Source organism: Notechis scutatus, chromosome 1 (genome assembly GCF_049901735.1).
Source record: "Notechis scutatus isolate UNSWTSFEM ecotype Mainland chromosome 1, rNotScu1.2, whole genome shotgun sequence".
NCBI classification, from domain to species: domain Eukaryota; kingdom Metazoa; phylum Chordata; class Lepidosauria; order Squamata; family Elapidae; genus Notechis; species Notechis scutatus.
Window position 1 is genome coordinate 171,979,614 of NC_142009.1, and position 15,287 is coordinate 171,994,900.

General features: G+C 43.3%; 1 protein-coding gene and 1 long non-coding RNA gene across 4 annotated transcripts in view; one reads left to right on the forward strand and one right to left on the reverse strand.

The window, feature by feature from the left end:
* The window catches only part of LOC148133098 (uncharacterized), a 704,593-nt gene that overhangs the window by 171,897 nt on the left and 517,409 nt on the right, over nucleotides 1–15,287 (reverse strand). The window lies entirely within an intron of this gene.
* The window catches only part of BMPR2 (bone morphogenetic protein receptor type 2), a 114,149-nt gene that overhangs the window by 19,708 nt on the left and 79,154 nt on the right, over nucleotides 1–15,287 (forward strand). For all 3 annotated transcript variants that reach the window (XM_087949845.1, XM_026681300.2, XM_087949853.1), the window contains exon 2: nucleotides 14,382–14,555. In XM_087949845.1, the coding sequence (XP_087805971.1) occupies nucleotides 14,382–14,555 (174 nt within the window). The remainder of the gene's footprint in view (nucleotides 1–14,381; nucleotides 14,556–15,287) is intronic.

The window sequence follows — 15,287 nt, forward strand, 5'->3', positions numbered from 1 at the left end:
GACTGACAACTCAGGAGTTAAATGAAGTGATTGTTAGGTGAAACTTTGTGCCTGTTTATGGAGATTCTCAGTCATCCAGGTCGTGGTTGTCTCAAAAGTGCCTTTTAACAAGGCAACTGGACTTTGACTTACGACCTATTATCTCACTTCAGGTTAACTTTGCTTTGAAGACCTGCAAGGGTTGTAAATGGGAGGATTTGTCCCAAAGTTACTTTTTCATCACCATCATAACTGCAAATGGTTGATAAATGAGACACTTACTCCACAAGGACTACCTTCAAGGCATCCATAACTTACAGCAAAATTGAAGTGGGGAGGTTTGTATCTTCCCAAAGTTTTCAATAATTGCTGCTGACTTTGCAAACAGTGACCTATCAATAATAGAAATGTTTCATGTTCATGTTTTGATATGGGATTTAGAGGATTAATTAGAGCTATGCAGTCTACCTGAATAGAATATCTGGTAAGGTCTAGGAATCTTGTTCTCATCAAATAAATTATAATTTTTGGATTCTGAACTGACAATTATTAAAAGTTCATTTTATGCATTGCAAATAGTTAAGGTCTGAGAGGCAACAATCTAGCCTATTGACAGATTGTTTGCATTGCGCAGCTCAGGCAAGTGGAAGCTCAGCTAATCTAGAAAAGTCCATGAACTTCATTCTAGGTGAAAGATAAAACATTAGTTTCTCCAGTTCTGATAAATGTTAGGCAGCCACTTTGTGGCTCACGTTCTACAGTCTAGCGTGCCTGGGAAACAGTAGGTTGCTAATACATTGAATCAATCTTTTATTTAAAGAGAATAGAATTTAGAATTTAAATAATGTTTTCAAAAAAACTAATAACATTATTCAGTCTATGGTGTGGTACATTGCATTTAACAGTGTGTGACTATATATGATTGTGCTTAAAAATACATATCCATTATTTAGATTGAACAGTTCTTGTTTAAAAAATTTGTGTATTTTCTGTATTCGGATAAGAGTGGATCAGAAATTATCATGCAGATCAGAAACTTAATGAGTGGATTAACTTAGTAAACAGATCCTATCTCTGCTTGAGACTACCTATATAATTTATAACCATAGTTGGAACCAGAATCTCAGTCACCCAAGCAGAGGGAGCAAAAAAGCTGCCTGTTGGAATTAAGCTCTTCATATTTGAAAGGGATCTGAAAGATCCCCCCGCGCCCCCTTTTGCCTCCTAGGCCTCAGGGAAGCCTCCTGGGCAAAGCAGTAAGACAGCAAGGGAGATCCCTGCACAACTGATCATCGGAACAGCTGATTGTCAGGAGGGGGAAAAAACAAATACCTTAAGGAGTGACTGGGCGGGGAGAATGCAGTTAGCAATGTCGGGCATGCGCGCGATGTCGTGCATGCGCAATAAGGACTGACTGGTAGGGGAGGGGGGACAGGCGGAGAGGGAAGGGGCGAACCAGGGGCATGGTTCTCCGAACTGCACAGAATCATAACTGGTTCTATAGAACAGGTCGGAACCGGTAGAATCCCACCTCTGGGTCTAACCTCCATTTCTGTAGCCTGATGGAGGAGTTGCCCATTCTCTGGCAGGCAACCCTTTCACTTTTGAAAGGCTGCCTTTGGCAATAAGAAAATTTAACTTCCACATAGAGCAGAAATAGCTCTGCTTTTCAGGGAGGAATCTCAGCTCTGTGGCAAAAACTATTTAGGGAATCAGGAGAGAAGATTGCAAATGGCGATCACATGATCATAGAGTGCTTGTCCACTGGCTGTATGTTACCAACTTAACAAATGCAATGATTCGCTTAACAACCATGGCAAGAAATGTCAAAATGGAGCAAAATTCACTTAATAACTTTCTTACTTAGCAACATAAATTTTGGGCTCAATTGTGGTCGTAAATCAAGGACTAACTGTATTTGAGTTTGCAAGACTCCCCAAACCTTGAGAATGACTCAAGTAATGATAAAAAGTGGCTATTTTAAAACACATACTGGATATACCCAAAATGACTGATAGAAAAAGTATAACTTGCCTGCATTATGTGGAGACTCCTGGGAGGGGAGGGGCGTAGTGGGCAGGGCCAGCCGGTCGGTTGAAATACCGATTTGGTGAACCAGATGTAACTTTAACACCCGGTTTACCCAAACCAGTCCAAACTGGTCGAATCCCACCCCTGATGTCACCCCAGTCCTTCTTTTCATTAAACTAGACATACCCAGTTCCAGCAACAGTTCTTTATATGTTTTAGCCCCTAATCAATCTTTGTTGCTATTGTCTGCACTCTTTCTAGAGTTTCAACATCTTTTTTACATTGTAGCAATCAAAACTGGATGCAGTATTCCAAGTGTGGCCTTACCAAAGCATTATACAGTGGTATTAACACTTCACATGATCTTGATTCTATCCCTCTGTTTATGTAGCCTAGAACTGTGTTGACTTTTATGACAGCTGCAGCACACTGCTGGCACATATTTAAATGATTGTCCACTGGGACTCCAAGATCCCTCATTTGCCCAAGTACATTTGATCATTTGTTTGTGATCATTTGTTTGAGAAAAAATGCAAGGAAGAAAGGTCAAAGTTATAAAACTTTCATTATAATTCAAAGTGTTTATGTAAGTCTGGGATTAGTCCACATGGTCATTTTCTCAATGTGACTTATCTTAACAAATCAGGAATTTATTGTGCAGGAGTTAATATTTGATTAAGTTTATTTATAGATGCAATCTGTCAGAAGCATGATGAAGTAAATCCAATTGCTATTATAGGAAGAACTTCCAAGAGATCATTAACATTACAATATTAAGGTTACATGTTTGTTCTGTTCTCTCTGCTTTGAAAAGTCTGAAATGGTGAATTGGCCTTTGTAAATATCAGATTATAGCAACTTTAAGCCTTGTAAGCTTTAACACCCAGAATTCCTCAGCCAGCTATGCCAAGTTGCCAAGTTTGAGGACCCCTGGATTATAGTTTATATTCTGGGTGTGTATATAATGAATTTTCATACTATTAATTACAATCTAACATATACCTGTAGCATGTTTATCTGAATTTTAATAGCAATATTATGGTTTTAATTTTGTAAGTTCAAAGGTAGTAGATCTAGTAAGGATTTGTAGGGATAAGAATTTGTAGGGGACACAAACAAGAATATATAAATCCTTACTTTTTCTTTGAGTCACATCAATTATATTTATGTTTAGATTCAAGAAATGAATAGGTCTTTGTCACGAGATTGAAATAGGTTTTTGTTTTTTGTTTTTCTTATCTCTTACCAAACACCAGAAAATACAGGGGAGCTGAGCGTTCCAAGAAAAAAAACACATGTTTCTGGGAATAAAAGCTGTATATGCAACTCAACAATTGTTAATCAGATGAACACCTGTTAGCTCCTTTTTCTTCAGAGATGTCTGAAAAATTCCCATACAGAATTGTCTATCCTGCATATGCTGCAAATAAAGTGCATGGTGTTTCTCCATTGAGTCAACGGGAGAATCCAGGTTGGGTAGTCTTTAGCCTCATTGCTCTACAGACCGAGTTGAATTCTGAGGACATGCCCCAAGGTAACGGTCCCCAGTTCTTCACTCAGTCTCAGCTCATTCAGACAATCCTAAAAGGATTCTGAATTATTTGAGTTTTTGGGAAGAATACCCCCTGGATTTTCCTAGCATATTGGTTTTTGAACAGGTTTGACAGCTGTCTGACTTTGTTGGCTCAACCGCCTTTGGTTTTTCGTGCTGTTTGTATTTTCACGCCTTTTATTTTCTGGTTATTTTTTTTTTCTCTTTTTACTTTCATATTGTTGATGCTTTTTAGTGAATTTGAAGTTAATTGAGGATGGAGAGTTCCCTGATAGCCTGTGTGGCAGGGCTGGGGTGGGAGTCAGTATCTGATACTTCAGTCTGAGTCTGAGGTTTTTTTCTTACAGCCGGAGCAGCCACAAAATGCTTAGGATTGCCATTTTGACAGTGGCAATCTCCGGTCCTTTTGGCAAGTCCTACTCTCAAGCAGGCTTGCCTTTTTGGGGGAGTTTGATCTGGACATCAGATCCAGATCTGTTTAACAGTCCCCAGAGTACCATGGCAGCTGTGAGTTGCTTAAGTCTGCCTTTTTAAATTGCAGTGCAGCCAGCGTGAAGCTCGCAAGCTCCTGATCCAAGCTCGCAAGCTTGTTGCAGTTTTAAAAAGTCTGTTTTTTCTTTCTGGGGCTTTTGAATTGCCTCGCTTGAGGGGTTGCGCTGAGTTAATTGCCAACTTATTTGGCCGCATTGCTGCCTAAAGCTGTTGACAGCTGCTCCAGCCATTGCAGCTAGCCTCTGGCTTTATTTATTTATTTTTTATTTTTTCCCTTTCTGTTAGTTGCTTTTGGCATGCACAAGATGGCAGCCAGAGGAGATGATAAGGAGATGACAGCACCTCAGCAGACTAGAGACAGAGCTGTCCAACATTCAGCCAAGTCTAGGTCAGCTGGTTTAGAGGCTGCAGCCAGGATTAGGGCCAGGGCTGTAGCTCCTAGAAAACCTTCTAGGGCAGAGGAGAAGCAGGCCACATGAAGGCAGAGGCCTTGGATAAAGAATTTGATAAGGCTCTGAAGGGCTCCAAGATGGCTGACAGCAGTTCCATTTTGTGCCAGATTCCTCATGAGGCCCTGCAGCAAGACCAATCTGCAGATACTAGTCAGTATTTGAGAGCCTGGTCACCAAGTGGCTCTATTGAACAAGATTTACAGGAGAACCTCCAAATTACTACAAAGACTGGGGTTTCTATTTCTGACCAGCCAGAGAGGCTTGTGGCAGCTGGACTGGGAAGGCAGTCTTCCAGTAGGGTAAGAGTTTAGCCAGATGCAACCTTCACACCTACTGCAGCAGGGCTATGCCCAGAGGAGCCTCAAAGTCAGGAGACGCCCGCCTTTATGAGAGCCTGGATTTCACAAGCCATCAGGCAGGAAATAGTAGCAGAATTAAACCAGCAGCATCAGTATTCAACTTCAGATGCTGAGAGGATCATACCTCAGGGGCATTGGCAACCCTCGGTGGAGCAGATGGTCTTCCACAGAACTTATTCGCCAGCACCCTCTGTGCGAAACCTGTCTTCTGTTTCAGAAATAGAGCTTCCGGGGGAAAGGGATTTTTTGGAAGATGAGGTGGAGACATCGGGCACCTCCACTTTCAAGGGCCTTTTCCAGCCTAGCCTATTTAAGACTCTGCTTTTTAAAGCTAAGAGCACGGCTCACCTAAAGAAGGACCCAGTCACCTGGGACCCCCCTCCAGAGGGAGAAGACATTGGAGGTGGATGCTGTTCCTGTGCCCCAGATGCTCATGGATGTAATCAAGAGGCAGTGGGTATCACCAGGGGTGTATACCTGTCCTAAACACTATTTAATGTGGATCAAGAACTTTTGGACATTATTGATGTGCCGAAGGTAGATGCCCCAGTTGCTGCACTGGTGTCCTCATCTGTCATACCACCTGACACTGAGGACGCACTGAAGGCAGAGGGCCGGAAGGAGGAGATGGCTCTCCACGGAGCATCAGGACAATGCCTGGGCCATTAGGGCCTCCACGGCATCTTTTTTTACCTGAGCCTCACTATATTGGCTTAGGTAATTGCAGGGAAAAATCCCGCCTATGAACCTTAGAGTCCATCAGGATCTTAATAAGATCATAGAGGCAGCAGAATTGTCTGCAAATGTCATGCTCACTGCAGCCAAGTTCTCTTCATGGGGCATTGCCTCTTTTGTGATGGCTCGTAAGCTTCTTTGACTATGCAATTGGCAAATGGACTCTTAAGAATAAATAGAAGCTGGCTTCAGCCCCCTTTAAGGGGGAGAGACTCTTTGGGGAGTCTCTGGAACCATTTTTAATGGAGACTAATACTCCCTTCCAGGAGAGGCGGGTTGATTACCAGCCTTCGCCCTATTTTAGGAGGCCCTCCTTTAGACAGGGGGAGGCTGGGGTGAGATTTCCTTGTCAGAACAGGCCCTTCTTCCTGAGACCTTCCTCTCAGGCTGATAGACCGGCCTTTAGTGGCAGAGACTGTCAGGCCAGAAGACAAAAGGTCCTTTTGTGGCACTGGTAGGACCTTCAGATGGACCAAGTGACGTCAGGGATCTTCACCCCATAGGAGACGTCTGGGTTTCTTCGCACAGACGTGGGAGGAGACCAAGATTGATGCTTGGATCAGGGAAACCATCCGATCAGGGCTTTTCCTGGAATTTCTCCCCCTCCCCCAAACCTTTATGTGCTGCCCCTGCAAAGAGGGCCCTCATGGAATTGGCAAACCAACATTTATTGGATATCCATGCCATCCAGCTGGTTCAAAGGGACCAAAGAGGAGGTGGGGTTTATTCAATTTTGTTTGTGATCCCAAGGCCTGGGGGGTGGCGGCAAGTACTTCTCAATCTAAAGGGTCTTAACGGGCATCTGATATACAGAAGATTCAAGATGCACTCCCTCCATTTAATCCTCAAGAGTGTTTGGGAGGGTGACTTTTTGACTTCGGTAGACCTGACGGAGGCTTACCTCCATGTGCCCATCCATCCAGACCATTGCCAGTTCCTGAGGTTTTGTTATACTTTCAATACAGAGCTCTTCTGTTCGGCCTGGCATCAGCCCCACAGACATTTACCAAGCTTCTGGCATTTGTGGCAGCATACCTCAGGACTATGCCCATCAGAATTCAGTTACCTGGACAACATCCTGATTGAGTCCTCTTCTCGACCCCAGGTGGAGGAGAATCTGATAACCACAATCTTGGTTCTTCAGGTACTGGGGGCATCTAGCGCTGACCTGCCTGATAGGCAGCCTGCCCAAAAAGGGGAATGTTGTCTAATCAGAGCAGCGGATCTCTGTGACAGTTTTCTGGCTTCACAGCTTGTCAAAGGAGTGGTTAATTTTGGTGGGAACACCATTTTGAAGGAGAAAACTCAGAGCAGAGCTGGACAATTTAAAACGCAATCTGTGGCTAAGAAAACTTACATTAGCCCTGTTATTGCCAGATATTTACCCAGTCAAAACAATTTAAATCATCAGTCTGTCAAATGAACTTCAGAATAATCAGCTAGCCATGAATTTTTGAACAGCCTTGGGATTCCTTTTCTGCTGTTTTTCAATGGAGTTTCAGCCATAGTCTGCAACATTTGGCTTTCTCCTTCATTTAATGGCATCTGAAATTTAATACCAGCTGGTGATCTGTCTTAGGCAGACTGCTTCCACTAGAAGAGTTGCCAGGACTTTTATGTTATTTCCTGGGTTTGGTTGATTTTAAGGTCAATTATATTCACTAATAGCACAGATTAAACCTCCCTTGTCTTGGCCTAGTACCTTCAATTTCTACAGGATTACAACCTTTCTATATAGGTTTGTTATAAGTGATAAAAGACATCCAGTTAAACAATGGTGATTCCTCCGCCACACTTTCTCCCCCTCAGGCTTCCAAAATTCAGCATAAGGGAAAGGAAAAAAGAGTCTGTAAATCCAACAGGATGTCTTCCCGGTCAGGGGGTTCAGTCAAGGAGGTGGCAGACAAAATTAGGACCAAGAGCAATCAGAAGATCCAAGGTAGATGAGAAGGCTTGAGCGTAGGCTCCACAACGCCTTGGTAAATCAGGTGGAAAAGAACATCAAAGAGCAGAAGTTAATCCACCTTAATCCTACTATGGAGAGTAATAGAGCCTGGAGGGATCAGACAGGTCATCCAATTGATTCCCAGTGGGAAGGCTTAGTTGCAGAGACCCTGAGAAATGCTCAAACTGCAGAAATACCAGGTTGTTCTCACTGGGGTGTTTCTACTCCAATGGCACCTGTTTTCCCACCTCCACCTGTCCCAACGTGCCAGCAGGCTGGGGTAGGTGGCATGATGCACAATTCAGTCTCTGATTCGCTCCTCCAGCCAACTTTAAGGGCTCAATTAATGCCAATGGAGGTGCAACGGTGGTTTACCGAGGTGATTAGACAGGGAATGATGGGAGGAACACAGCAAGGAATCCCGCCAGCTCAGTTCGGGACTATCCCAGTCATTACACACTGCACTCTGTGTCACTCGAACCTTATTCTCTGGTCTCCTCAGAGGAGGACCAATCTGACTATTTGGTGGAGGAAAGAGAGATAGAGCAATTGTCGGAGGAGGAAAGTGAACCCAAAAAATCGGGGTTCAAAGGACTCTTTAGACCCCATTCATTTAAGCCATTGTTAGCCAAGGCCAAGAGCACGACTGGGCTAGATCTTAACAATGAAGTTCCAATTCCGATGAATAAGGTTGGAGGTAATGAGGCCCTATTCACAGACCCAAAGGAGGCGGCTAAAGTAATTCTCACGTATGAGATATTTTTTAATATGTATAAAGGCAGTTAGATTTACCAGGATCTTGTCCAGGGGCTACTGCTTTCAACAAGTGTTTCTACAATGTTGACACACCGCTGGCAGAAGCTTTACACCTTCCGGAGGTAGATGGTCCTGTCTTAGCACTTGCCTCCTCCTCAGCCACACTTAACAACACAGACGATGTCCTCAAGGGTGAGGACAAGGCGGACTTAGTTTGGCAAAAGACGCACCAGGCAGCAGCATGGGCAGTTAAGACTGCCACAGCAGCATCCTTTTTTACCAGAACATCGTTAATATGGCTATGGCAGATGCAGGGGTAGGTACCAACCAGCAATATTAGAACACAGGATTTTAACAAGGTAATTGCAGCAGCCAAGTACACGGCAGACGCAGCGCTGAACTCTGTGAAATTTGCAGCCTGAGCATTGTCATCATCGGTTGCAGCTCGTCGTTTACTGTGGCTCAGATATTGGCAGGCTGACACCAAATGAAAGTGGAAATTGGCGTCAGCACCGTGTAAAGGTGGCAAACTCTTTGGTGCCCCATTAGATCCCGTTCTGGTCGAGTCCAGGGACAAACGCAAGATCCTGCCGTTGGTTTCGAAGAAGGGGGAAACCAGATTCTCACCTTTCTATTGTTCATTTCTTGCTCCATACTACAGGACAACTGCCCAGCGAAACCAAGGGAGATTTGGTCAGAGACAAGACACCCAGACTTCACAAGGTGGCCATTACAAGGCAAGATTTCAACCATAGGGCAAACGGCCATTTCGAGGGCCCACCAACAGGCCCTTTCGTAAATACAAATGAACAATCCGCAGTTCCCGTTGGCAGCAGACTGTTTTTTTGCAGACTAATGTGAGCAAACGACCTCTGATGCCTGGGTTAGACAGACAACAAGATTGGGACTTGCCCTAGAATTCTAATCTTGTCCCCCGAGGTTTTTCATCCACTGCCCTTTGTCGACAAACACCTCCAGATGAAAACTGATGGAGGAGGTAATTCAACACCTCCTGGCAATTCAAGCCATGGAAGTGGTTCTGGAGGAGCAACAGAAACACAACTTTTATTTGATGCTGTTTGTGGTTCCAAAAGCTTCGGGGGGCTAGAGGGCTATTCTGAACCTCAAAAGACTAAACTCTTTCATGATTTATCGCAGGTTCAAGATGCACATGTTTCAATCCATTTTAAAGAGCATGAGAAATGGGGACTATTTAACATCAATAGATTTCACCGAGGCATACTTGCATATTCCCATCCCACCTGACCATCGTCAGCCCTCCCATTTGGCTTGGCATCAGCTCCCAGGACCTTTACCAAGATCCTGGCTGCCTTGACAGCACACCTCAGAACTGTACCAATCTGGATATTGGCCTACCTGAACGATATCCTTATTCAATCGGTCTCCTAAGATCAGGAGGCTTAGAGACTCATGGGTTCTTAGTCAATGGGGTGGGGGAGCCATTTTTTACCCCACAACATGTCTATTGCACCTCAGGGCGATAATAGACACAAAGGCCGAAGTGGTTTTTCTCTCCCAGCAATGATGGGAGGATTTACAAATGTTAGCTGGTCATTTCTGTTCCACCAGGATGGCTTCCCCTGCCCAAATGTTTCAACTGATAGGAAAGATGGTATCATGCATCGATATTGTACCATGGGCACGTATGTACTCATGGGAGTTACAGTGGTTCTTGCTCTCATATCAGAAGGAAAAGAAGGGGACCTCGCCCATATGAGTGAGATTACCACCAAAAGTGCATTCATCTTTATTTTGGTGGACCTCTCCGGCCCTAGACAAAGGGTGATCGTTTAGAGAGCAGGACCAAATAAAGATAACAACTGATGCCAGCTTGTCAGGATGGGGGGGCCACTGTCAGGAAAGGGCACTTGGACCATTACTGACTTAAAAAACATCAATTGGCTAGAGCTACGGGTGGCTCACCTTGCTCTCAGGGAATTCAAGTCGCAAATTGTGGGACAGGATGTGCTCCTGACAATGTGGCCACTGAGGCACACATCAGTCGGTGGGGGGGTACGCTTTCCAGAACTTTAATGAAGGAGGCCTTTCGTCTCTGCAAGTGGGCAGAGAAGAACATAATATCAGTCAAAGCAGAGCATATCTCTGGGGTGCTGAATGTCTGGGCAGATTGGTTGAGCAGGTCCACAATGGATTACTCTGAGTGGACCCTGCACCCACTTCTATTCTGGGAGATTTCTGATAGATTTGGCCCTCCAATAGTGGATCTCTTTGCCTCTGCAACAAATCATCAATTGCCTCATTTTTTTCTCTAGGTTCCCATCACAGGGAGCTGAAGGGGTCAATGCCAAAGGGGCTCCTTTACGCTTTCCCTCCATTGTCCCTCATTCCAGCGGTCATCAAGAAGAACCTGCAGCAGAAGGCAGAGATTCTCCTACTGGCCCAGAAGGCCATGGTTCACGGACTTGGTCAGTCTGTCAGTGTCATGACTGTGAGGATTCCCCTGACAGGATCTCCCTCAGCCAGGGGCCAATCCAACATCCAGAGCCCCAGTGGCTCCAATTGGCTGCCTGGCACTTGAGAGGAGGATTCTGAAGGAGATCAATCTCTATTCTCAAGTCATCAACATTATCTAAGCAGACAGACAGCCATCAACCATTCGAATTTACAAAGCCACATGGAGGGCCTTCTGTATATGGAAGCACAGGAAGTTGTCTCGATCCCACCGAGGCATCGGTCACCCAGGTGTTAGAGTTTTTACAAGAAGGGTTGGACAAAGGTCTTGCCCTGCCACACTGCGCAGACAGGTGGCGGCACTCTCATCTGTACTATCCTTTGGCAACCCAGATTCCATTAATACGTCGGTTTCTCAAAGGAGCAACCAACTTAAGTCTGGTGGTGATACATAGGTTCCCCACCTGGGATCTATCTAAGGTGCTTCAGGCCCTTTTGAGCCCCTGATAATTGTCATCCTACAATATCTATCTTACAAAGTAATTTTCTTGGTGGCCATTACATTGGCCTGGAGGATATCGGAGTTGGCAGCACTGTCTTCCATTCTAATCACGTAGTCCTGAGATTGGATCCGACCTTTATTCCTAAGGTCAATTCTTACTTTCATAGGGCACAAGAACTCATTTTGCCAAACTTTTGTCCAAACCCATTTCACCATAGAGACTCTGGCACATGCTAGACGTAAGGTGAGCCTTTCACATATACCTAAAGAGAACAGCTACCTTTCAAAAGACAGAGGTTATATTTATACCCTTTTATCAGAATTCCTTGGGTCAGAAAGTATCTTCTTCTTCCATAGGCAGGTGAATTAGAGCGACCATTGCCATAGCTTATGCAGAACAAGGTTTACCTGGTCCGACACATGTCACGGCTCACTCCACCCGTAGCACCACCACAACAGTGGCTTGGACTACACAGGCTTCGGTGGAAGAAATATGTCGAACAGCAACCTGATCTATCCCTTTGCTTTTCATTAGACACTATCGCCTTGACTCTTTTGCTTCTGCTGATACGGCTTTTGGATGCAGGGTATTACAGAAGGTTCTACCGTAAACTCACTTGCAATAGCAGCCAGAAACCTGCCTGTAGGACATTTGCTTTGGTATGTCCCATGCCTGGATCCTGTCGATACCACTCTGGAGAAGGGGTGTTGTTCTTACCTGAGATGCACTTTCTCTGATGGTGGAGACAGGATCCAGTCCCACCTCTTTTTCTCTGGCCTCTATGGTCTTGGGTGTGTGGGATGGTACAAACTATGGCTTATGCCTAAGGATGGAACTGTTAAAGCGACTACAACAAGACCTCGACTTCATTAAGAACTGGGGACAGTGGCCTGAAGGGGTGTGTCTTCAGTTTTTCTATTCAGTCTATAGCCAAGCAGAGCTGAATATATCCCATGCCTGGATCCTGTCTCCACCATCTGAGAAGGTGCATCTCAGGTAAGACCAATGTCCCTTTTCTTACAAATGTTTCATTACCCAAATTAAGTAACATTTCAGTGCTAGTAGGGAGTTGGAGTTTGTTCCTGTTTACAGTTTACAGCCCAACCAAAGAACCACTAACAGCCCTCCCACTAACACTGACAAATATAAAGAACAAACATCACTCCCCACAAGCACTGATGATGTTGCATAGTTTGGATAGTGAAATGTCAGAGAGTACCAAGGACCCCTCATTTCAACCCTTGAGCTACAAATATTCTCTGTCAGTTGGTTGTAAGGGTGAGCAACCTATAAATTTAGGACTGGGTCATAAGTACCCTGTTTCTCCAACAATACGGCCTCCCCCAATAGGAAGTCCCAGCATGTTTTATAGGCATGAAATGAAATTAAGCCCCTCCCCCCAAATTAAGGCCTATATTAAAACATGCGAAATGGGGGGAATGGTGGGGGGGCTTGCCGTTAGGAAGTACTTTTGTTGCATACCCGGATATGGTGCTGCCTGCGTTGACCCCGATACAAAGTGCCCCACCAACACTGAGGTCAACATCCAAGCCGTCGCCGCCCGCCCGAAGATGCAAGGGGGGGAATTAAGTCACCCCCGAAAAGACGGCCTAGCCATTTTTTCGGGGCTCAAAAAAAAAAAAAAAAGACCCGGCCTTATTATATGAGAAAATTATATGAGAAATATGTATTTACTTTGTGTTTACGGGCTTTGTGTACAAGTAGTCAGTCTTCTCTTAATAATTGATACCTTAGTGATCATCTTAAGTTGTGGCAGACCTTCCCCAAAGATATATATCTTTGGGGAAGGTCTGCCACAACTTAAGATGATCACTAAGGTATCAATTATTAAGAGAAGACTGACTACTTGTACACAAAGCCCGTAAACACAAAGTAAATACATATTTATGAGCCAGAATTGTAAATTTGGGATTGCACTCCTTTCCTGACAGTGGAGTGTAATCTTTTTTGCTACCTTCTCTCTGTTTCTCATAACATCCATAATTTCTAAAAATTATAATTTAATATTCTTTAAGCCATTATTTTGTTAATACAGCATGTTCCAACTCAGTTGTGTCTGGATCATTGTGAAATCAAAAGTTGTTTTAATTGAATATACTGCCACTTTGCATTTTAAGCCATTCAGATTCCTCTTGTAGTAATTCAAATGCTTTAAGAATATAATTGGTAGTTAATTGATCTAAACCTTCAATAACACTACTTGACTAATACAACTTGAAAAGCAAATAGCCTGCAGTTTTCAAACTGGGATTACTCCAGAATGTGTCATATCAATGTATTTAAAGTATATATTTTGTCTAAACATCTTCCAAATGCTGATTGTAGCTTTTAATGCAGAGGATATAATAGAACTTAAAAATGGACCTGTATGATCCAGGTTTCTTTTATTGTTTAACAAATGAATATTTGGGAAAAATTGAAGTCTTGTTATTTTAGTAGTTTGTCTATGTGTTTATTTTAAGTGGATTTTATATTCATAGTAAATAAAAGAGATTAATTATTTAAGTCTTTTGTTATTTTACATTTTTAGTTCATTGTGAGATTATTTTCCATCTTTGGGGGTGTTCTATTTTGTTTGGGATAGTTTAATATAGTATTTTATCTTCATCATATTCTCTCTCTCTTTCTCTCTCTCTCTCTCTCTCTCCCTCCCCCTTCCCTCCTCTCCCTTCCCCCCTTCTGTGTACCTGTACTGTGCCACTGGCGAGTACTTTATACAAGAGAAGTTGTTGTTTGTCACTTTTTCAGTAAAGAAATCAAAAGCTAAAGGGATTTCATCACTTAGCTGAGTAGTGATCCAAAGTGGTAATTCAACACATCATTTGAAACTGGAAATTAAGATCCTTTTTATCATATTCACAATTTAATGTGCTTCAAAACATTGCCATTCGGGGAGTAATAGAACATTTATAAATAAAAAGAAATTGTAATCATGTACACACACCAATTGCCAAGGAAAATTATTGTATGCACACTCAAATGTACTGATATTCATTAAGAATCCCATTATCTTCCTTTTACAGATAAATTCTGAAGTACAAAAATTGCTCTTCAGTTTTGTCAGCTATGACTAGTTGTAAAGTTTGGCATAATCTTAATAATAGTTTTAATTTTCTTCTTTAGTTGCTGAGGGTGAAGAGACAAAATGCGCTTTTAGAGACTCCTACCAAAATGAACATGGAATTAGTGAAAGTCAGATTTCTCAAGAGAATGATACAGTTTTATGTATGAAAGGAAGTACCTGCTATGGTCTCTGGGAGAAAACTCGAGAAGGAGAAATACATCTTGTGAAACAAGGTAATTTCAACCATCATGGTGTTTTATTTTTTCTACTATGGTTGGATGTAATATTTTTAATGAAGATCTGCCATGGATTACTAGCCTTTGGCACAGGAGGTATTTGGAAAATATAGAGTTTATTATGGGAGATTCCCCAGAAATGGCTGCTGTTGAATGTTAGCTTATCCCAAAACCTCTTATCAGAAACCTATAACCTCTAGACTCCTGGGATATTTTCTGCTACATTCTTTTTCGTGAGCAGATGAACAAGTTCTAAACTCCAAGTTTTTATATCCAGGTGAGATATAAATGAAACAATAACACAGTATTTATAACAACAAAACCCTACATAGATTATATAGTACATGGATTGTCTCATTTATTGTTACATTAAAGGCTACAATCTCTAAACCAGTGATGGCTAACCTTTTCGTCGTTGCGTGCCGAAAATGTGCACACACGCACACACATGCCTGCACCCATAATGCAAATACGTGCACAACCCCTTCACCCCCTGTGCATGCGCACGTGACCCCCATTCACGCCCTGCACCCTGTGCATGTGCATGCATCTCTTGTGCGTGCCTCGTGCATGCGTGGCAGATACCCGACAATCAGCTGGCTGGCGGGAGGTGCGTGCGCGCATGTGCAGTGGGTCTGTTCCTGCATGCCACAGGTTTACCAGCACGGCTCTAGATCTTTGAGAATTTTTAGTCAGACCCACATTACTCATAGTTTTGGCTCTTGTACA